The 22,989-nt window shown below is 42.9% G+C and overlaps 1 protein-coding gene across 2 annotated transcripts in view; it reads left to right on the top strand.

Moving 5' to 3' along the window:
• The first annotated feature begins 11,898 nt into the window (after positions 1-11,898).
• The window catches only part of MAP3K9 (mitogen-activated protein kinase kinase kinase 9), a 48,368-nt gene continuing 37,277 nt past the window's right edge, over positions 11,899-22,989 (top strand). For both annotated transcript variants that reach the window (XM_088520435.1, XM_088520434.1), the window contains exons 1-2: positions 11,899-12,195; positions 15,463-15,876. In XM_088520435.1, the coding sequence (XP_088376561.1) occupies positions 11,919-12,195; positions 15,463-15,876 (691 nt within the window). In that variant the 5' untranslated portion in view covers positions 11,899-11,918. The remainder of the gene's footprint in view (positions 12,196-15,462; positions 15,877-22,989) is intronic.

The raw sequence follows: 22,989 nt of genomic DNA, 5'->3' as shown, positions 1-22,989 counted from the left end.
CTGTCTTGTCAACAGGCACCTAACTTGCCATTATCCACAGCATGGACTGTGTCTTGCACAGTTAGTCAGCCAAAAATATGTAGACAGGGAGCATGGGTTGGGGAGAAAATTGTGGGAACTGTGCAGGAAGCTGTTGTGTTGTGGGAGCATGGGAGGGTGCTGAGAGTTATGTGCTGAGAGGAAATCTGTGGAATAACCAGCAGCATTCTAGGGGGGAAAGAATTTTTAGGGGGAAAAGCCATATATAAGTCACAGTTTCATGTGATTTGCTTTCATACAAATAGAAGTCAGATAACTTGCGCAGGCAGATTAGTCCAGAGGCCCTAGTGCCTTGACAATTTCCCTGCGTTTTTCTCAGATTTAAGCTCATTCTGAAGAAATAAAGTACTAACTTTATATTTCTGTCTGATCTCAACAGCTTTACTAACTGTGTATGCAAGACTCCTCACTGAATACAGCCTTGTCTGAGGTGGAATATGGCAGTGACTGTGTGCTTTAGTAGGAGGTGTGAAGCACAATTTTGACATTCAAGACTATTGGAAACAGTATGTAATTCATTGCCTTGAGATGGAAAGCAGCCATAGTTAATAACCTGAATTTGAGAAAAAAACTACAGCATCCCACTCTCAAATTCCTTCTGGAAGGTAACATCTCCAGTCACATTCTGCTTCAGCACCAGTGTGGGTCGGTCTCAGGAAAAGCAGGGCCATTTTTTAAACTTCTAGGATTTAGATTCCCAGAGATGGTATATGATTCATGCTGACAAGAAATCTCAGCTGCCCCACACGATCTGCCCCTTCCTGTATGCTTCCTTGTGTTTCCTGGAGGTCTCCCAGATAACTAGTGGGCAGGTCAGACCTGCTTCGCTTAGAAGATCTGATGACATCATGCCCTGAGGTGTTGTGACTACTATTTTTTTTATGTTTGCTTGAATTGGCAATGCCTGAAGGTACAGTTAACAAATCTCAGAATGTGAAAATGATGATTAATCTGAGGGGAGTGCCCTGAAACATTGCCACTCCATGGCAGAGCTAAAGCCAGATACTAAAAAAGAAACCCAATGAGCAACATTGTATGAATCACAGAAGCGTAGACTCAGGCTGTCACAGACAATCTTTCCTTTTTCTCTAGGCCGTGTTTTCTCTAAACACTGCCTTAAGGAAGCCATCATCCTAAGCCATGACACTACATGAAACATTGATGAAATCGGACATAAGTACAGCAGAGTGAGGGAAACTTGAGGGAGGTATGGTGAGAGGTTTTTTGGGTAGGGCATATGGATTTTAAAGACAGGGTCTTTTAACAGCCAGATGGAGGTGTTATGTTATTCCTTAGGAAAAAGAACAGTGACTGCAAAGATCTTTTCCCTCCTCGGCATGATGAATAGATTTTGCTGTAGCTATTCAAGGAGCACCTGATTTTAACGCTCCCTCCAAAGACAACATTTTGTATTAAGCTGACTGCAGAGGAAACTCCAACAGCAAAGGAAACCCAGAACTGTACACAAACACATACACATACACGCTCAACTCAGTTCTCCCTTCAGCCTCTACATTCAGATAGCATTTTGCTGTAACCCGGTAAGATAGCCCCTGTGAACACAGGGCACACGCAAGCATATATTACACATATGTGCTCATGCACATATACTCAAGTTTTGAAACAGCATAACTTTTCAGTCAATAGTTTTTTTGTTTTGTTTTTTTCCTATTTTAATGCATATCCCCCATTTTGATGAGACTTACATGGACAGTGCACATGTGAGAGAGTGCAAGTCTTCAGTTGCATTAGTTGACAGTTTTCAGTCTGTTTTCTAGAACGGAGCTTGTTTCACCTTTTACCTTTATCCCCTTACCTGTGAGGAGTGTCATTCAGGTAAGGCTTGATGACCCTAATTAACCGTGGTGGCAGTGAATCACCGTATTGAATGGGGAACTATGGGTCCTTCTGGTGCTGGGAACTCCAAGATGACACAGCATCAGATGGGCCTCTCAGTGAGAACGTGCCATGCTGTGCAGATCCCACCCATGGTGAGGTTCACCAGCATTTTGGTCTTACAGGATTTTGGTAGATGAAAACAATTTTATTTATCATTCCTACTCTATTGTTAAGCAGAAGGGTGTTCACACTGGAACATGTTGCTACACATTTAGATAAATTCGAGGATGCACAGGTGGTGTAATCACCAAGTGGGAGCTGCCTACAAGCTTCTCTGCTACAATTAGCTGCCTACGTTTATCCTATGGCCAAGAGATCTACACAGCGTGGCTGAGAGGTCTGGCCGATGTAGTATCATCTTGGAGTTTCTTGCATCAGAAGCAATGTAAGATTCAGTGGCTCATCTTTTATTGCCCATCTTCACATGTTCTGATTAAATACAATATTATCCTTGAAGATTTAAGTGGAAAGTCTTTCTCATTGCTATCCAGAAAGAACTGACTATTCTGTCGTGGTGCACTGTCTATAGTGGTGCACTATTCTGTGCACAACATTGAGCAGCCCATAGCAGAGTTCCTTCTTGCTGATCTGCTGCGAAAGAAGAGATTTTGTCCATCACAGAAGAGCTTGTAAATCCCTCATGGCAGATTCTTTGGGATCTTGAGGCACTCAGCAGGATCTCTGTTGAAGGTCACTTGCATGGATGACTTGGCTAGGCTCCTGCCTCCAGGTCTGGCTCCAGCAAATTGTCCCTATCAATAGCATTAGCTTATTTATTTCATTGGTGCATTCTTTATCAGTACTCAGCATAGAAAGACATGTCCAGCCCTTTGGGAAATCTACAATAGTTCATACACAGGGAGAAAACTGTTAGAGAGAAATAGAGTTAAATACAGGAATGTGATGCTGATGGCAGTTACTCATATATTTCTGACCACATCTGCCTGTAAAGCATATAAACTTTATATTTTCATATGCCTTCCCAGAATAGCAATGACTGCAGAATGGCCTGGAAACACTTTTCTGGAGATAAACAATGGAAATAATCTAACATTAAAAATAGCCCCCAAAGCAAAAAATATCAGAAAAGACTTTGAAACAAAGGAAGGGTGGAGCAAGCAACCCTTTTGGAGAGATTTTTGCTTTGCTTAATTCTGCTTATAGAACCCAGAAATGCCAGGTGAGGTTGCATCAGAAATCTGTAAGCTACCTGCATATATCTGTTATATAAAGTGTTCTAAACTTTAAGAAATCAGTGAACCTATTAAAAAATTTACAGCAGTTAAAATTGGATTTGCGTAATTTATCTTTTTGCCATTGTTTCAGCATGTGACATGACAAGAAAAAAAGGAGGTTTTGTTGCAAACAGTATTTGAACCACAAAAAGCTATTTTGCAGTAGAAAATGTGCTTCCAAGATTTAATTTGATACTGAGTGTTACACAAATCATTTGAAAAACATTCTTGCTGTGGTAACAGCACAAATAAGCACAGGTGGCCAAATATTTTGACCCCAGGACTTTGTGCTACTTTGTACTTTTGTTAGTATTTATGCAACTATATGCTTTCTTGTAAATCTTAAAATGGGCATATGATAGGTAACGAACAACACTCTAAATAATAATAATAAAAAACAGGGAATAGTTACAGCTTTGTGCTTAATTTTCCAAGCTATGTATTGAAAAGCTTCTTTATTCATGACTATAATTTCCACTGATGTCAGCAAACATACTTTTTTTTTTTTTAATACAGAAGGTCTCTAGGATTTGGTTCTTACAAGGAAATAGTTCAAAGCTTATTATAATCCAACTTTTCACAAGTCTCTCATCAACAGGTCTAAACGACATACATCTTCTCAAAAAGGAAGGACTGCGTGTGATTGACACTCCTGACAGGAGCTTCTGGCAGATGCCGTTCTCACTATCTAATTGTATCTCCTGGTTCTACCAATCTCAAGCTCTCATAAACTTGGAAACAAGTGCTTGATGTTGTCAGATTTGCTTATAAACACAGCAAACAAATTACAAGGGACTGAGTTTAATGAAGTGATAGAAGGACACCAGCTCCAGGCTAGAAGTGCTTAGTAGAATGTGACTGATATCCCAGGAAAATCCATCAAATTCAGTTAGCTAGAGTGACCTTCTAGGAGATGCTGTGGGAGAGGGCTGCAGAGGCAGCATGTGCAGCCTTGTATAGTCTACAGCAAAGGAGAGAACGCGTTTCTGAAGGCTTATCCGTCATGATAACACCTCTCTCCTGCTTCCTGCTGGTAAGATAGCAAGAGCCATTCTCTCGGTGATTCTTTCTAATACAGTAACACATAGAAGACAGAAATGTACACACGGTTATTGATATTTTTGATGGCATTCAGTCTCTGTGGATATAAACCTGGGAACTGGTGCATTCACTGAATCAGTCAGAACAGAGGGAAAAAAGCAGTCAACCTAGACGTACCTTTATAGTTACATATGAACGAAGATTAATTCAAACTCTGAGCAAAAATGAACTATACACTTACCTCACTTTACTGCACAGTTTGTAAGAATGAGAAACAATATTACATCCCCAAAGCGTGTGTTTCTTTTTTCTCACCACTACATTTTCGAATGGCATGCTACATGTAAGTCTCATAGAATATTAAAAGGTCTAAATGTGAAAGAACAAAAATTTAAAAAAAAAAGATGTCAGAGGAAAAGGGAGGTTTTCTAACTTGAAAAGTGAGGGAAAAGTATGTGAAGAATAGTACGACACCTGGACCATGACAAGGTGTCTTCCGAACAGGAACCCGGTGCTTAGGGAATTTGTGGACCTAAATCTTCCAGACCTCTTTGCACACCTAGACAATGTTTGGGTTAGTGGTGTCACCACTAGGTTAGGTAAGTTAGGTGTAAAATGCAGGAAAGAGGGTTCATGTGCTTCTGCATGGGTGACCTGGAGGCTGTTTCCCATATGTGTCAGTAGCTGCATACGCTGTATTTGCTGCTGTACCCCTGGCTGGGCTTCCTGGCTGTGGGATGCAGCCCGGGCCTGGCAAACTCCCTCGTGGATGGGGTGAGAACTCCACCGTGACTCACACTACCTCATTCCTTCAGTGCTACGCAACTTGCTTTTTTTCTTTTTTTTCCTTCTTTTTTTTTTTCCAGAGTAAAGTTTTCTTCCACATTTATTTTCCCTTCAGTAAAAGTGCCTGCCTTTGTCATGATTTCATCCAAAATGGTCAGGAAATGAAATAACGCAGCCTGGCGGAGTATCAAAGGTCCATTTTCTCAGGGAGAACAGGAAAAGGTAATAATGGTCGGAGGAACCGGGAAACAAAAATGCCCTGCGCAGACTGCAATTGTTTCATGGAGGCGAATAAAAACAATGAGCGCTCAGCCCTGAGGAAGCAGCATGTGGCTCCAGCCTGCCCCAAAATAGCTTGGGCGAGAATTTCTTCATTGTTACCACAGAATGGGAAAATAAGCTGCATTTAGCAGGCAGCAGCGCTTGCAGAGCAGGGATGAGCATCTGCTGCCGTGCGGATCCGACGCGTGTGAGCGTGCAGCACCGCGGCCCAGGTTTTCCCTGCGGTTTTTTCCTCACCACAAACCCCAGCCCCCGTGGCGGGGTTCCTGGCTGCTGCCCAGACCTGCAGCAGGCTCTTCTCTTCTTTAACTTCTTTATTTTATTTGTTTTCCAGCCTCCCTCAAGCCAAAGGTTTCATTCGGTTGCTATGTTAACTGAGACTGATGAGACTATATCAATGCCAATCAGCTGCAGCTCCCGCTGCTTAGGGCGATCTCCGTTCTACCTCGCTGGTGACAACGACTGAAAATATGCGCAGGAAGGTTGCTGCAAATGTCACGTTAGCTCTTGCAGCTCCAGAGCAAATCCTAGGAGAAGAGGGGCTATGAGGCTGGCACTGCAGCTCCTCTGCATATGTGCAGTTCCTGTGGCATATGGGTAATGAGATCGGTCTCATTATAGGGCCTCCTCTGCAGACAGCTGGCGAATTTGTTAACCTTTTATTATCCACTTAAGAAATTTTGGCACAATATTGAAAATCTCAGGACATGTACCTTCTGCTAGGAATAAGGAATCAAAAAAACTCATACACTAATATTTGATGAAAAGGAAGCATATTTCCTGTTGCTTTTACTCCAGTTCTTTGCTGGCAATTAATAATCTGTGTTATATCAGAAAGGCTGAGGTAATAGGATGAAAATATGAAAAAAAGTGACTTTTTGTAGCCATTTAAATGGTCTCATTGTAACATATTTTACATATGCACTCAGAATACTATGAGCAAATAGCTTGTCAGGTTTTCCCAAAGTTTATTAGAAAATGGTGGATTCAATTCAGAGTTTTAATTCCGCTAGAAGCCTGTTTATAAGCCCAGTTAGCTTAACTTGTGCTGCAGCGTTCGGTCTTGTTAGACCTCGGTATGAACAGCGTGGAATCTGACAGGAGTAAATTTTTCTGTGGAATAAAGTAAAGGTTCTGCTTGCATGAACTGGAGGTGAATGTTTGACAAACAGTTCACTGTGTGTGAGTGAACTGAGTGCTCATTCCATTGAATGGTGGCTCATCTTTACCCCCTCGCCTACCAGTCTGACACAAGTCACAGAAAACAATGTACATTAAAAGATCTGAGAATCGTACACAATTTTATCGTGACTGTTTTGCAAATCCCCTTTTCCTGTAAAGCCAAGTGTCCTGCTTATTTTCAATACTAGTGCCAAAGTTGACTTCAAATAATACAATATTACTCATCTGTGCATGAACATTTAAGACAATTGAGTCTATGATGTGAGACCCTTTAGGACAGAAGCTGAGAATCTCAGCTTCCTGGTGATATAAAATTCCAAATTCTACCACCAGTGGAGAAGGAAAACTTATGTTTGAGGAATATTTATTCACAAAAAGCCTGTCATTTATACTCTAATGAATCCTACACATATAGGTCCTTTCAGTGGCATAATTTGGAGTGAAAATTCCACACTATGAGAAAGAAGGAAGTATGTATCTGTCAGAAGTTAATTTTATTTAATATTATCTCTTGATAACTACTCAGGTACCAATTAGAGTGGAAGACACTCAGCAGCCTGGAGTCTGGCACCGCGCTGTGTAGGCTAATGCCGTGAGTCATCTCCCATTCTGCAGGAGCTTCAGCTGTACTGAGCTCCATAATGCCTGCACGGTGTGCAGAGTCAGAGCCCTCCGTATGCCAATTAAGGAAGGGGGAAAAAAATAGATAATGTAAATTAATTCTGGAATGCAAAGGCAAACTCTTGGAGATGGTTGCAATAGCTTGACATAGAGTTCTGCCGTGTCCTTCCTCTGTGAGGTGGTGTCTCCGGCTGTCTGTGGAGCTGCCAGTACTAAGAGATGCCATTACAATAAAAACATTATGTGTCTTTTTGCCCATACTCACTAAAAGATCAAAAGAGAATTAGCTTCATTTCTATGCAAGTACAAGGAAATCCCCTTCCAGTGGCCTTATGAAATATTAAATGGATACAGTATGATAGTTGAGCTTAGTCACTAGGCAAAGATTAGGCACTGTATAGGAAAACTGAGACTGAAAATTTTCCAGTAGTCACACATATTTTGAAGGAGGCTCCTCTAATAACTCCACTGCGCGTTTACACTGTGATTGCAAATAAAAGGTAACAGCAGGCAAATGTTGCCACTTCCCTCAAGACAACAGGGAAAAAACAACAACAAAAATTGCTACTGTACTGGTCTATTAGATCTCATTTTAGATAGAGGTTTATTATCCTGCATAGTAAGTTAGCAAAAGAAAACATCAGCCCCAATCAACATTGTTATTATTTTATACCAAATAAAAAGGTTATCGGTTTTATTTTATAACTTTGTAATGTGTTTATGACAGGATCTTTAGTGGAGGTATGATGTGGGTCACAGAGCTGTGATTTGGATATGAACACTGGTATTTCTAATGGATGTTTTAAGTCTCATGAGTGGTTAGAATTAGGATTAAAGCTTTTATCTGTCTTTCATGCTTTGAGTTCAGATGTTAGGTTTCTTCATTTTTTTATTAGGTCTCTGAAGCTCCCAGATTTCACTTGGCCCAGAATTTCCACTACCCACAGTTTCTAGTCTTGTTTTGTTTTCCAGGTCATCTGTTCTATGAAGAAAGAGAGAACCATCTGGGAGATTAGCATATATATTTTATGAAGCAGAGCAGAGCTCTCTCTTTTCCAGACTCAGATGCTGCAGACGCAGATTCCCAGCCTCCCTCTTAGCTAGCACAGCACAGTTCATAAAACTTCTGTTGCCGGTGGCTTACCTCTCTCCCCTACATGAAGAACAAACCTACCCTGAGGCGATGCTGGCAAGGCAACACTCTTCTGAAGCAGAGAATAAAAACACATTCCCACTTCACAGCTATGCAGAGGGGCGATTTATAGTGTAGTAGAAGAATCAATTTGTAAGTAAAACTTAGATTGTTTAAGGAGATGTTATCACCAACTGATCAAATAACTCCGTCTACTGGCCTAAGGTACATCTCCAGCGTGGTTTATATGGTTGTATCTACAGATAAAAGCACAGAATGCATCTGAGAAAGATCCTCTGACATATATATAAGCAGTATGAGAGCATTAGCAATGGGCTAATTTAAGATGCTACATAAACTACCATGGGATTTAAAAGCAGTGAGCTGCACTAAGCAGATGTACTAAGGAGCATCTCCTTCATCTCTGTGCTTTCTTATTGTGCTGGCAGAGACGTGCTTTTATCATAGCTGTAACTGGAAGGAATCCAGTACTGTGATGCAGTTTTTCTATCTTGGTACTCTTTTCTTCTTCCTGGACATTCCCTTCCTTCTTTCTGTAGCATTTTGATATTTATTTTCCTGTCTCAGAGCCCAGAGGCTAGGCGCATAGTATTAATGTTTTGGTATCTGAGGTAGATTTAAAGCTATGGGCTAGCATAGTAACACGCTGTTATAGAGCCACTATGTCCAGTGATGAGAGAAGAAAGATATCAATCTAAAGGGAAAATACTAAATTTACTGTTCTGCACGAATGCCACAGGGAAGACAGGCCAAAAGTTGACATCGTGGTCCTAAATATATATATGAATAATGATATAGAATAAACTGAACGCCCGGATATACTGGGATATACTGGCTTTTTGGTTTATGCTCTAATAATTTCTGTTTTCCTAATACAGAAGCAAAGATGAGCCTGGATTAAAATCCTTTGTCCAAAGTTCTCTGTTCGGGAGAAGTATGAACTACACTCAGATTAACATTCACATTTTGCAGGTTAGACTCTCCTTTTAAAATGTTTTAAACCAAAGTCTACACCCAAACCTTGCAAAGCCCTAGGTGTTTATTCTGACAGAGACTTTGAGAACTGGATCCATCTATAACAAGGATCTAATTCTTATTATTCAGATTTGCTGAATGATAGCAGGATCACATACACTTCTTGTCAGCAAATGTCTAAGGAAAGATCTCCACTACAGCGTGTAGGTCATGTGTTCACCAGAAAGCCACGCACTTCTCCAAAACTCCTTCTGTATCTTACAAATGGTAAAATGTCATCATGTGGACTGCATGCAGTCTTTAATGCCAATTTCTCCTGTTTTTTTTGCCAGTGACTGAAACATGAGCTTGGCAGTTTTTTGTTTTGTTTTGTTTTTGACTCATCTGTTTACCTCGATCACAAAAACAGCTTTCCCATTCAGGCCAAAGCCCATTTCATCCAAGAACCTGTCTCTGACATGGCTGGCAAAAGATGACAGGAGTTGACTGCGAGACTGGGGCAAGCCAAGCCTGGCCCTTCCAGAGCACTCTCAGGACGCTCTCCCAGCTCCCGACACCGGCTGCCCTGGGATCCTGAGCCAGCAATGTTCTTTCTGCAGAGCCAAACACATCATGGGGAAAAAAAAAAAAAAAAGAGAGAGAAAAAAGGGTGGAGAGAAGGGGAACAGGAACTGTCAGTAAATCCGTGTACTGCAGTGTAAGGACCACCAGATGGCAGGGTTCAGTCTGTTTTTCACCTCCAATGCACACCTAAGTGATTGTTTTTTCGTGCTTCCCGCTATTACATTTACCAGCTCTCTACTTGAAATCTTTCAGTATTTTATAGCAGCGATGAAACACTGCTACAGTGTTTCAGAAAGCAGAAAGACAAAACAAAACTGCGTTTTGCTGCAAGTCTTACCAAAATTTAGGTGTTGCATTTTTTAGAGTATAATATTTGCTTTGAAGCCTATTTCCTCATTGTGTGAATTAAAGACCCCGTAGCTTTTTTTCTCCCAAAATGAACAGAAATGTTTCTGTGGCAGAATTACACATGATCATTAGCACCAGCCTTGCAGACTACTTCTCCATGGCTCATTTATCATTGGAACTGTAAAAACACCAGTGCAAGTGCTGTGTGGGCACTAGCGCCCGGCACAGGCCAGACCAGCCTAGAGCTGACTGAAAACCAGCCTCTTTTGCTCGGCGGCTTGGCTTTCACTTGCATAGAAACAGCCAGAATGACCCTGCGGCTGCAGTGGGAATGGGAAAAGCAGGTCAAGCATGTGAGGAGGGGCAGGAAAGCCCCTTCCAGCCTCCGGGCTATTAGTATTGGATAAGCCGGGCCTTGCTGCAAAGCGCAGCTTGTAGAGCCTGCGGGCGCTGGAGAGGGGGCACCCGCAGCTGTGTCCTTGCTCCGGCACCAGGACATGGAGGCGCACGGGGATGAGGCCAGGGCCCACGTGTCACCCAGGCCCAGCGCGAGCGATGGGGCAGCGCGCCCCGGTCTGACACGTGCCATGCTAAAATGTCCGGTTTGTAAACCCCTGCTGCACTGTCTTACCCTACACTGGTAGAATAAGGATTGATATGGCTTTTTTTTTTTTTCCTTCTTCTAGGCCAGGCATTTTAGAGGCCCAGCTGCACAAAATTTAGGAACTTGGTGGATGGACAGATACTTCACTAGGGAAGGTTTTTCTTTTTATTTAATCTCATGAAGGGTAGAAATGCCTAAGTCCATTTACAGACCAAAAAAACAACAACAACAACAAAAAACTAGACATGGAATTTTTTAGTAGTTGGGAAGAGAACATGTGTGTTTGTGGAAGCTTGGATCTGTACTCGGTACTCGGGGTCGGGCTGTTTGTGTTCATCATCATCATCCTGTCATTATTCGTGAGACACGAACAGGGGCTGCGGACAGGCAGGGCTGAGCGGCCGCGGGGGCGGGCTGCGGCGCGGGCCCGCAGGAGGCGCCATCACCTGCCCAAGCGCCGCGGCCCGGCGGCCTCCAGGCCGCCCCAGCAGGTGCGGCTCGTACGCCCGCCCGCCCGCCCGCCTCCTGCTGCCAGCTGCCATTGGCTAGCGGCACCTCAGTTGATCCCGCCCTCCCGTGACGTCAGGCGCAGATCTGCGCGCTCAGCCAATGGGCAGGAAGGTCCCGCGCCCTCGCTGCCGGACAGTGACCTGCGCGCCGCGTCCCCAGCCAATAAGAGGCGCGGGAGGCGGAGCTGGCGGTGTCTGACTGACAAGTCGGCAAGGCCAATGGGAAGCGAAAGCTGACGGGGCGGGGGCCAATAGGGGAGGACGCCGGTGAGTGCCGAAGCGGGCGGGCGGGCAGGGGGCGCGGCCAAGCAGGCCAAGTCCTCCAATCATGCGAGGGCTTATCTGAAGGGCGTGGGCGACAGCCAATGGCAGCGAGGGGGCGGGCGCGCCGCGCTGCCCCCGCCCCGCGCCGCCGCCGAAGCTGCCAGAGCGCGCGGCGGGCGCGGGATGCGCGGCGGGCGGAGGCGGCCGGGGCCGGCGCCGGGGCCGCGGCTCGGCGGAGCGCGCGCGGGCGGGAGGCCGCGCCGGGCCGCGCTGAGCTGAGGCGGCGCCGCGCCGCCCCCCCGCCGGGCGCCGGCCCGCATGAACAATAGGCGGCGGCTGCGGCCTCGGCGCCGCCGCCGCCCCGCGCAGCGCCCGGCTCCCGCGGGCGCCTCCCCCTATGGAGCGGCGCCGCCGCCATGGAGCCCCTCGCAGCGGCGGGCGCGCAGGGCGCCGAGCCGCTCTGGACCGCCGTCTTCGAGTACGAGGCGTGCGGCGAGGACGAGCTGAGCCTGCGGCCGGGCGACGTGGTGCAGGTGCTGTCGCGCGACGCGCACGTGTCCGGCGACGAGGGCTGGTGGACGGGCAAGATCGACGAGCGCGTCGGCATCTTCCCCAGCAACTACGTGAGCAGCGGGGTGCAAGGCGGCGGCGCCGAGCTGCGCACCCGGTACCCGCCGCCGCCCGCCATACAGCGTAAGGCGGGACGGGGGCGGGGGGCAGGCCCGGTTCGGCCGGGTTCGGCCCGGTGGGGAGGCTGCGGGGCCTTTGCGAGGCGAGCGAGGCCTCCGGGCCCCTCGTGGGTGGGAGCCCTGGGCCCTCCTGGGTGACGCTGCGGTCCCGAAGCTCCGCGGAGGAGCCACTCGCCGCGGCTCTGAGGCCCTCCTGGGAGCCCCAGAGAAAACTCATCTTCTGTCTCCTCTGTTTTTGAGCTGATGTTTGCAGTTGTGGAAAGAGGAACAGTCTCAAATAGCTGTTTCTAGATCCTGTTTCTCAACTCTTGCCTCTGACTTTTTGCTGCAAATATGTTTTTTTTTTTTTTCCTTTTTTTTGGGACGGAGGGGAGAGGCAAAGATAAATCTTCACACCAGTAGGCCTTTCTGGAAAGAAAAAGGACTAAAAAGATGTTCTGTCCTATCTAGGCCATAATATCTCTAAGGAGTACAAACTAAGATTGTTTTTTTCCTTCTCTTTTTATGTCTTTTTGAAAGCATTTAGGTAAAACTCAGTAGTTTATAGTATTGCCCTTGGGATTGCAAAAGGGCAGTAACACTACTTTTTTCTTGGTATAGCATTTATTTATTTATTTATTCTTGCATATGCAGTAAATGATGAAAACATTTAGTAGATTTTGCCTTTGAGAGAGTTCAGCTACTCTCTTTGCCCTGTAGGACCACGTCTGCAGAAACTCCTGAAGCCCCAACTCTGCTTCTGGATTGGATAATGCAAGGGGTATCTTATTAATTATGGCTTCTCCTGTATTGCCACTTTTCAGTGGCTTGGTAGTTTATGGAGTTGCACCTTCCCCGTTGTCCTTGTGCTACCCTTCCACTGCCAGAGCAAGACTATGCAGCTTCTGTCCCCTGAAGTCATCAGCCATATGTTCATGGTAGGACAGAGCGTGTTCTCCTGCAAGGGCTTTTAATATCCTAAAGGGCTTTTTTATCCTTATTTTCTCTTTTAAAGGAACGGTGCTGTTCGGACAGGTTGTTTCCTCTAAGCTACGTGGTTAGGTTGGTTGCTGTTGAATTGGGTATTTGATGTGATCAATCCCTCTGCTCTTTGCAAGTGATGGTAATCCCTTGTAGAGGTGGCGATGTTAATCTGGAGTAACAGCAGTAGCAGCTTGTGAACTTGCTTACTGGAACACAGGAGACTGCGAGTAGTTCGAGGTCACCCTTCCAGATGAAGGTTTGACGAAGGTGTTGGGTTGCAAGTCCGAGTTCTCCTCACAGCTCTAGTAATGTAGTGATCACATGCTCTCTTTCCGAGCTGTGGGCCCTCTGCAGGGTTAAGAGCTTAATCCTATGGCGTCATGAATGTTGATAAAGTAACTACGGTGCTTTTGTCAACATGGCCATATTCATGGTTTATAAGCCCTGTAATTCCTTACCAGTCCCCAGAGGAATGGTAACACTTCATTTCTTAAATTCAGAGGTGATTAAAAAAAAACATTGGTTAAACATTCCCCTTTCTTTACAGTTCAGGACAGCGAGTCTGCCAAACTAAAGCTGAGTTGAGAAAACTGGTTAATATGTTGAGAAAGATGAAGAAAAACGTGTCTTCCGTGCACTAATGTAGCTGTGCCATAGGCCTGCCCGCCGCCTCTGTAACCAAGCTGTGAAAGGGAAGGAGCTGGTTAAACACCAAGTTCCCTTTCTGCAAACTTACGCAAAGCTGAGCTCTTTTCCTTCTGAGAAAGCTCAGGGGGTGAGGGGGCCTGCAAAAGAAACACCCACGTCCAAGGGGTCACCGGGGGCTTACTCAGAAGTGATGGGAAACTTCTTGTGCGTGTCCCCATGGGCTGGAGGGTGCTGGGGCTGGAGCTGTCCCTTCAGCACCGCCTGCCTCCTGCTCTCTGTGTGTGAAGCTTTTAATTAACCTGCTCCTAGTGACGGGCCCAGGGGCCCAGCCTCCTGCTGCTGAAAGTCCCCAGGGGGATGGAAGCAAGCTCCGATCTGCTTGGATTTCTTTGTCCACAAGAAGTAACAGAGCATCTCCTGTTGTGAATTCTCGGCAGCGTTGTAGCCTCATTTCAGCAGTTACTTCTGTTACTATAGTCTGGTTCTAAAATTTCACTTTTTCCAGCCAGCGTCTACTCCTTTTCCTCTACTGCTTTTCTAGTCATTGGTAGCTCATCAACATGGAACATCAAGACTATTCCTGCAGGAGTGAAACCTTCTCTGTAGTTAAAGCAAAGTGTGTATGTAAATCCTTGAAGCTTACATTGCTAATGAAAAGGTGCATTTATTCAAAGTAACAGATTTTTCTTGCCCTCTGTACAAGAAAGGACTTTTCTTCCATTTTGAAAACTTTCCTGGTCTATTTCTTTAGCTTCCATCACATTTTTCATCATGAGGGATGATGGGACATCAGGAAAAACAGCATATGCATCCTCATGAGCAAATGCTACTGTGGATATTGAAATTAGACATTTAAATCTGCTGATATTTTTGATGTAACTCAATTCAGCCACTTGTTTATTGTGCCAGGCTGTAATCTATAAACGATATGATCATTCTGTTATTCCAAGTTGTTTTCTATGTATAAAAATACAGTGAGTATTGATCAAAAGTTATTTTTCTTGTTGCCAGCTCTACATACTCAATGTGTGATTTGGTCCATCTGTTTGTCACCTTATTATCAGTAATGTCAGAAATGGGCAAGAGATCTCTTGTGGGGAACAAGTCTGAAAAGTAGACTGTAGAGCTGAGGGGAAAGTAAGCTTGATTTGAAAAGGAGTAACAACTAAATAAGCAGAAACATTCAAATAAGGGGCAGCTTCAAGGAAGATGCAAATTTTGTTAGCTTTTAACTGTATCCCATTAATGATTAGTCAGTGGAGATTAGCCCGTTTCTTACTTTTTTTGGACTTTGATCTGTCTTTGATGGCAGGAAATCAGGGTATATCCCTAACAGAGTTTTTGCATGTTAAGATGAAGTTATTGTATTACGTTGTATCATTCACCATGCTTAGATCAGGTTCATCACCATTCACACTGACTACCTCATACAATGTTTTTGTAATAGTGCAAGTTCTATTTTATCACACTATTTGGTAATGAAAGATTTTTGGAAAGGACTGCTGCTTTCATTTGTGTTGTTTCAGAATTAAAATTTTCTTCTCCCAAGCATTGGCTTATTTTGCAAGACTGGAGTCAGGCGATGTGGGCTTCTTCAGTTTATATACAGTTTGCACAGTTGCTAAATGTTTACATCTGTTTTTTTCCCCTCTTTCCTTAGTCCTGGAGATCGACTTCTCGGAGCTTGTCCTGGAGGAAATCATTGGCATAGGGGGCTTTGGGAAAGTGTATCGAGCTGTATGGGTAGGAGATGAGGTTGCTGTCAAGGCAGCTCGCTATGACCCGGATGAGGACATCAGCCAGACCATTGAGAACGTCCGCCAAGAGGCGAAGCTCTTTGCCATGTTGAAGCACCCCAACATCATCGCCCTCAGGGGGGTATGCTTGAAGGAACCCAATCTCTGCTTGATCATGGAGTTTGCCCGTGGAGGATCCCTAAACAGAGTGCTGTCCGGGAAGAGGATTCCACCTGACATACTGGTGAACTGGGCCGTGCAGATTGCGAGGGGAATGAACTACCTGCACGAGGAAGCAATCGTGCCCATAATTCACCGTGACCTCAAGTCGAGCAACAGTAAGTGCCATTCAGAAAGCAACCAGCCTACTGGGGTAGGATTTCTGAAAGAAAGTGAACAAAGAAAAGCAGGGAGTAATGTTAATTTAGAAATCTGCTTTTGTGAACCACTGTATCCTCTAATCCATTCCCATAGGGGTTTAGTTCTTTGCAATATGGTGTTGCAGACCACAGGATATAAAAGTAACTACAGTGATTGGATGCCAAAGCAACTGTAATTGGACCATGCTTCTGCAGCAGTTAATGTATGTGCAGTATCTCAGTTTTACTGGCTTCTCAGCAGACTCCTGCATGTTTAAAATGCAGATTTTTTCCTTTCACCACTTGGAAGGATAAATGCTCCTAGGCTTAAATTTTGCTTGTTAAATCGTGGTGTAGAAATGTAGGCCCATTGTCCCTATGTGAAAAGTGCCCGTATCTCTACCTATGTGGATCTTGTCCCTAGTCTTCCCTGACAAAAACATTAACTCGGGTGCCAGTGAAGTGCTGCCCCAGTAGGTTTCCTTGAACACTCATATCTTGAGCTGGTGTATGCGGTGCTTTGTATGGGATGCAGCTGACCCATTAGACCATGTGGACTAAAACTTTGGTACTTTGGTAATCCTAGAAATTGTGTTGAATCCTTCTGTAATGCTGATACCAATATTCTCTACAATTTCAGTATTTTTTGTAGTATGTGTATTTTCCGAAACTAAAACTATCTTGAATTCAAGGGCATACTTGGAGCCATTATCTAAGGATGTGAGATGAAATTTCTGCATGGCTTTAAGACCACCATCTTTCTCCCTGATGTGTGTGTCCAGATGTTTGGCCTTTCTTTCTGCTTATCCCTGGCTGGCAGAAGCAAACATGTAGCTTCAGTGGTTTGGTTAGGTGTGTAGATGAATTCATACAAACTTGCTTTTATTTATCGTTTGAATTAGTAACAAGTGCTATGAATTGGATGGGTGGAGACACTTGTTAACTGCCCTTGAAGCAAAAGGGAGCATCTTGCAAAGAGGTCTGACAGATGTGAGTTATTGTATCATAAGTAAGTCCTTTAGAGTCAGAAGTAACTGTTACAATGTTAGATATTTCTGCATATTTCCAATCCTTGTTGAACCTCTCTACTTCTTCTTGGCTCTGATTTTGTGGCAGTGAATTTACATAGTTGAATTTTGCAGTGGGAGGGAAGCAATGTATTATGAACTCTGTTAATGAAGACAGAAGAGAGAAATTGTGGGAGTTCTCAATGTAGTTTCTGTTCTACTGTTCTTATGCTATTCAGGTTTTTCTTTGTTGTTGTGGTTTAATAAAGGAGGTGTCTTTTAAAAGTTTTCTAATACAAAGCTTTCCCCTTCCCTTACAGAGGGCAGTATATTTATGTGCATACTGATGAACAGTGATAAGTAAATTGATTAATGGCTAATTTTAACTTCATTTCTGGAGAAAAAATAAATCAGTCAGGTATTGGGCCTTTTTCCCTTCTCTAAGAAAGCATTCATTCTTAACTGATTTCATAAAAAGGTTGCTAATTCTTTATTTTTTGATGCTGCTGAACATTTGTGCGATTTAGAATGCAAGCTCTTTCTAAAATATAAATTCACTCCTGGTATTTCACTATTTGTTTTATTAGGAAGCTAGAGACTACTAGTTTGAACCAGAGCTCAAGCCAACCTAGAGAGACATGAATATAAAATGTCACTGACCAAACCCCATTATGGGTGCTAGGAAACATCTATACTTTAGCAGCAAGAGTAGATGTCTCTTGTCACTGTAAATCAGTTGAATATGACAATTTACAGGGCAGTGCATGTTAATGAGAAGCCAAGAGTTTTGATATATATATAAATATATTACTAGATATTTTTTCTTCTTTTGGAAGAAAGTGACAGACAAGGAAGAGGAAGGGTGAATAGGAATGCCCATGAGCAGAAAGGTAGAAGAGCTCTAAGTTTTCCTATGTTTGGAGTGGAGAGGCAGATTTATATGGTGGACTTGACCAAAGATACCATTAGGTCGAGTACAGAAATACCATATATAGGAGACTTCTAGCCCAGCAAAGTTTGCAGAAAGCAGTAACACAGTTGGGAAATGAGATAAATGTACTGACTAATATTAGAGAGAAGGACTCTAGTTCATTTTGTGAAGCTTGCTGATAAGTCTGCTTGGAAATAAGACAAGTTAATAGCCTCAGGTGTGGACTTGATGTACTGCTCCTACTGTTCTTCAGTTTGTTAACATAAAATTTTTCTTCCTGTTCTGTGTGGTGAATAAGATTTTTTGGGGAGCGGGGGGAAAATGCTTGAAAACAAATATAAAAACAATCAGATTATGACAAGTTAAGGATTTGGGGGGCTAGGAGGATGAGGAAGATGGAAGAATTACCCTATATATTACCTATATATGTAGATAACCACGAGTTCAGTCTGTCTGTAGAATAACAGCTTTGGGCTGCCCAAGTCACATCTTCCCCGCGTTCCCTGTGGCGCTCATGTCTATTTTTCTTTATCTTACACATCTCTTGGACATATTTATGCTCTGTTTGCTGTCAAATGCTTTCTGAAGGTTTTGCAAAAGTGAATGGGCTAAATACGTTATTGTGTTCCTGTGTGTGTGTAGTGGAGAACTGGCGAGTATTAGTTTATTTGTGCCTATAGATATAACATATTGTTACATATTCTTTGCCTAAATTACCACCCACCACCTGATGAGCAGTGGTGGGTCTCTGGAGAAGTAACAGCTTTTGCTTGTAAGAACCGGGGCAAGATTACTGCAGTGATGCTTCTCATTTATTAAACACCTTCAAGTACTGTGGAGCAGTCATGGGAGCATCAGCCACGTTGATCTATTCATTGGTGGTGCCCAGGCAGTGAATTCTCATCTTGTTTTCAAGAACCAGGTAGCTGAGACCTGTCCTATCTCTCTGAGGAGGGGAACAAGGTCAGTCTGGGACTCAGGAAGCAAGATGGGGGAATGGGAAAGAATAAGGTTGCCTTATATATAAAAACAAGTTTCTGCTACTAGAATAATAGCAGAAAATGATAGAGTTTTTGAGATGTCCTCCTATTTTTAGACAAATAACCATACAGGCAAATAACACTACTTTATATCGAATCTTCAAAGAATGTCTTGGGTTATTTTGCTGTTGAGAGCGTGAGTCAAAGCTTAGCACAAGTCTGAGAACTTACCCAATGATATTTATATAAGGATTTGAAATACCTTTTTTTAATCTAAACTATTGCAACTTGGTCTGTGAACACAACCAGAGGGGCCAGAAAAAATACATCTCGGAGTAGGTCTCCACATTTTGTATGGCATATTAAAAGCACACAAGGCTTTCATTGCTCTAGGAAAGTAACTTCATTTTGTACAGAGACTCAACTTAAGTGGATTATTTTGAAGATTTTGGGGAGATTCCTTGAGCTTTTCCCAATAAGAAGCACCCTCTAAAGCAACTGTCTGTTTTACTTCATTTAGCTAAAAAAGCTCTTGCTTCTGTACGTAGGTATCTTAAATTGAGTACTAATGTATTAATAATATAGAAAGTGCCTTGTAAGCTTTAAGTACCATGTTAATTTGGGGCAGATTTTAATTGGAGACCTCAGAGGTTGTGAGCTGCTTATTTTCATTGCTTTGTGGATGTTACCAGAAAATGAGCCAATACAGATCTTTACAAAATAAATTGCACATCTATGATTTTTATGAGCCTATGATCTACTTTTCAGAGGCTCTGAAGTACTCGCTGAATTTCAGTTCAGTTGGCAGCCAGCTTAAGTCTGGTAGGTGGGTGTTACATTGGATCTTTCAATTGGATATGCAAGTCCATCTGGAGGTATCAACTCATAAGTCAGTCATGTAACTAACACAAGAGAATGAGGATAACCCAGCAGGTCCCAAATACCAGAAAAGCAATTTTGCTCTGTTGTGTAAGCAGATATTTCTTCTTTGTATTGCGTTTGATGCAAGAGACTCAGATTTTATTCTATATAAAGAATTAATCATATTGACAGAATAATCTCTGGCCTCTTTTTGCTTCCCTTCATCTGTTGATACTGCCAGCCTTTGCCTCTTCAGCTGCGTCTTGGTGCCCCGCCGAGTGTGTTAAGAGATCGTTTATAGACTTCGCCCAACACGAATGTTGCTGAGTAATCTAAATGCTGAAGCAACTAGGAATGTTTGCTGAGGTTGGCATCACCATATAGTTTAGAATAGCCCTTGGAGTTTTTTTACATATAATAATAATTATTATTATTTTAGATCTGTGACTTGTATTTCCTTTCTGGCCACAGGAAGGTTTTTGGTATGTCGTGTGGAGAAACAGAAAGTTTTTCCTTTTTTGACTCATCAGCAAATTTGATTATTCTTTGCACTGCATTAAAAGGTTTTGTAGAAGATGTTTTTGCCAGTTAGAAAAGTGCTTTCTAAAAGTCACCATGTTTGTTTTCCACAAAGTGGCACAGAAGATTAGCGGCAAAGTGATATGGCCAGTGTCAAAGAACAAGATGAGAACAAAGATCAAAATAAAATCCAACAATTCCAATATGATCAGGTCAGCAGTTCTTCCCTTCTGGTTCTTTGAAAACGTTCACCTCTCCTACTTTTTGGAGCACAAAACTAAGTCTGAAGTATCCTGAAGCTGTCTAAAGACCTTCTAACTCTGCTACTCTTATTTCTGTTATGCTGTTCATAAACTTTTTTCCTTTCATAAAGGCACTAATATAACTGACTTCTTGTGGTTTCTGGACAGTTCTTCCTAGAACTTCCAATCTTCCTTACAGGCAGAATTTAGAAGGAGGGATTTCATGTAGCTAGTTCAAATCCAACTCAAGGGCATCAGAACTTGAATGTCGCATATTGCTGTTGATAATACACAGTAACGTGGTAGTGATTGTCTTCCCTGTCCCAGTTCAGTTCCTGATTCATTCATAACTGACCGTTTCCCTGCTGGTCTCGTCAGAGAAGTGCGAGTACTTTATACAAACTTCTTGCTGTGGCTGGCAGCGTCACAGCAGAAGAGGGTTGTTTCAGATCTGGTTAGAGTACCTTGGCAGGACAGTTAGGAAATCTGCCCTGTGGTTACTGCTGCTAGTACAGTAATGTAATTTGCTGACTAACTCCAGTGTTGCACCTTCTATCACAACAGATTACCTTTGTGCAATTAAATAAGTGACTAACACCTCGTATAAAGTAGAGTGAAACTATTTAGATGGCATCTGAATTCTTTGTGCTGTGAATTACTTGATCTGGCCATAGCTGCGTGTTCCTTTGCTTGTAGGGAGACAATGATGAGAGTGTGGTTTTTCTGGACAACCACTGGAAGGTTGATCTTATGCACGTGTTTGCAGGCACAGTTCAAGAACACCTAATAAGTTTTTTTTTTTTTAATAATTAAAAAAAAAGTCTCTCAGCCTGAATATTTTCCACAAGATGATTAAAGCTGATTTTTCAGGTTCTGCCCTTAAATAATGATCTGGTGCTATAGGTTGGCTATACAATATTGCTAATGGTGCACAAATCCTAGTTCTGACTTCTCTATTTCTTTCTCCATTACTTCCCCATAGCATTAGTATTTTTGGCATATCTTGTTCCCTTGTGTTGTGGTTGACAAAAAGACAAACTTTTTATGCAGTTATATCAGGATGAAATTCATACCAGTAATGAGAGGCTTTTTGTTGAATCCAATGCAATAAAGTGTTTTCATTTCATGTATTATTAACCTGAAAGAGGTAGGTGGCTCTAAGGAATTATACTTGAAGGCAGTGTTAACTTTTTAAGTGTTGAAATATTGGGAATTCACAGTAGCAGGGAGACAGTTTACTTTGACTGTGTTTGTTCTTAGCTTGTCTAAATTAGTGCAGCTACTTTTCTGTCTGAGAGACTTGACAAGTGCTTTCATATTGCAGCCTTATTCTGAGTAAGTGGTAGTAGATTTCTGTGACTTGCAGGAGGTTTGTTTTCTTTTAGGAAATGGTTTGTTTTAGTTAATTATTAATTGATGAGTTCACCGTTGATGACAAGCCAAAAATGGGAAGACTTTTTGAGATAATTTTGATAGTCACAAAAATGCTTTGAACCCCTCTGCCTCTCTGTGCTCCCTTCCCTTCCTCCCTCTATCCCTCCCTCCCTCTCAGGTAGCAGCAAGGCAATATCATGAATGGAATCCATTAATTTTTCTAGGCAAGAATAAGAAGAGTTCCTTTCATGCTGAAGTAGTAAAATTGTGTATATTACCTTTTTAGTGTAGCTAGTATTCTTTCCATGTTTCTATGCCTCTGCATATATTTTTCTGCAGTTATTTTTCTGCAGTTTTTTTCTCCTCACAAGAAAAAAAACAAGTGTTGTGACAGTGCGCCCTTTCTCCCAGTAGCATGTATGGAATAGAAGAGCAGATATCAACAGACTTCACCACCACCATGTGGGAAACATATGTAGGCATTTATGTGCTGCATCAAAGCCTTCACTACCTGAGCATCAGTGCCAGAGCTCTGACAAACCTGTGTGATTTTCCTGAAACTTCCATGCAGTAAGTCAGCAGGGAGAGTAGCCTTGTGGCATTTCCAGGAAGTTGAAATAACTTTCAACTGCATTTTTTTTTGAGTTGCTCCTACCTCAGTAAACTTGATGTGAATTTCAGGAGACTTGTGCCAGCAGCTTCATTTTTGCTTTCTCATCAAACAATTACTTTTGGATTTTGACATATCCAAAGCCAACTCTTTGCAGAGACCAACTCTTGAAGCTTCAAAAGTTAAGAGCAAGCTTGCTCTTTGAATCATGATTCATTACCCAAGATGATTCCTTAATTTTAAATAATAACTCATTCTAAAGATACTGCTTCCCCCTTTGTGACAAGATGAGGAAACCCTTAAGTTGTTGAGAGGATCAGAGACTATAGCACCTGATTTAGGCAGTTGTTTTTTGGACCGTGTTTACTTTCTGCTTCTGGGGTAGTTTCAGCCAGACTGGTGTGACTTTGTTTTCTGAAAGCTTGCCAAAGTAGCCTGGGATACTTGACAACAGCTTAATAGTCAGAGTGCTTATGGAAAACTATTCAGCCAGCCTTGCTGACCTGAGCTTTTTCCGGACAGGAGGTAAAGACAGGAAAGAAGTAATGGAAAACTCATCAACTAAGAA

The sequence above is a fragment of the Tinamus guttatus genome, unplaced genomic scaffold (genome assembly GCF_059628265.1).
Source record: "Tinamus guttatus ecotype Peru unplaced genomic scaffold, ASM5962826v1 Tinamus_guttatus_pri_ptg000089l, whole genome shotgun sequence".
Lineage (NCBI taxonomy): Eukaryota > Metazoa > Chordata > Aves > Tinamiformes > Tinamidae > Tinamus > Tinamus guttatus.
Note: the sequence above shows the minus strand (reverse complement) of the source record. Positions and strands in the feature narration are given on the sequence as shown.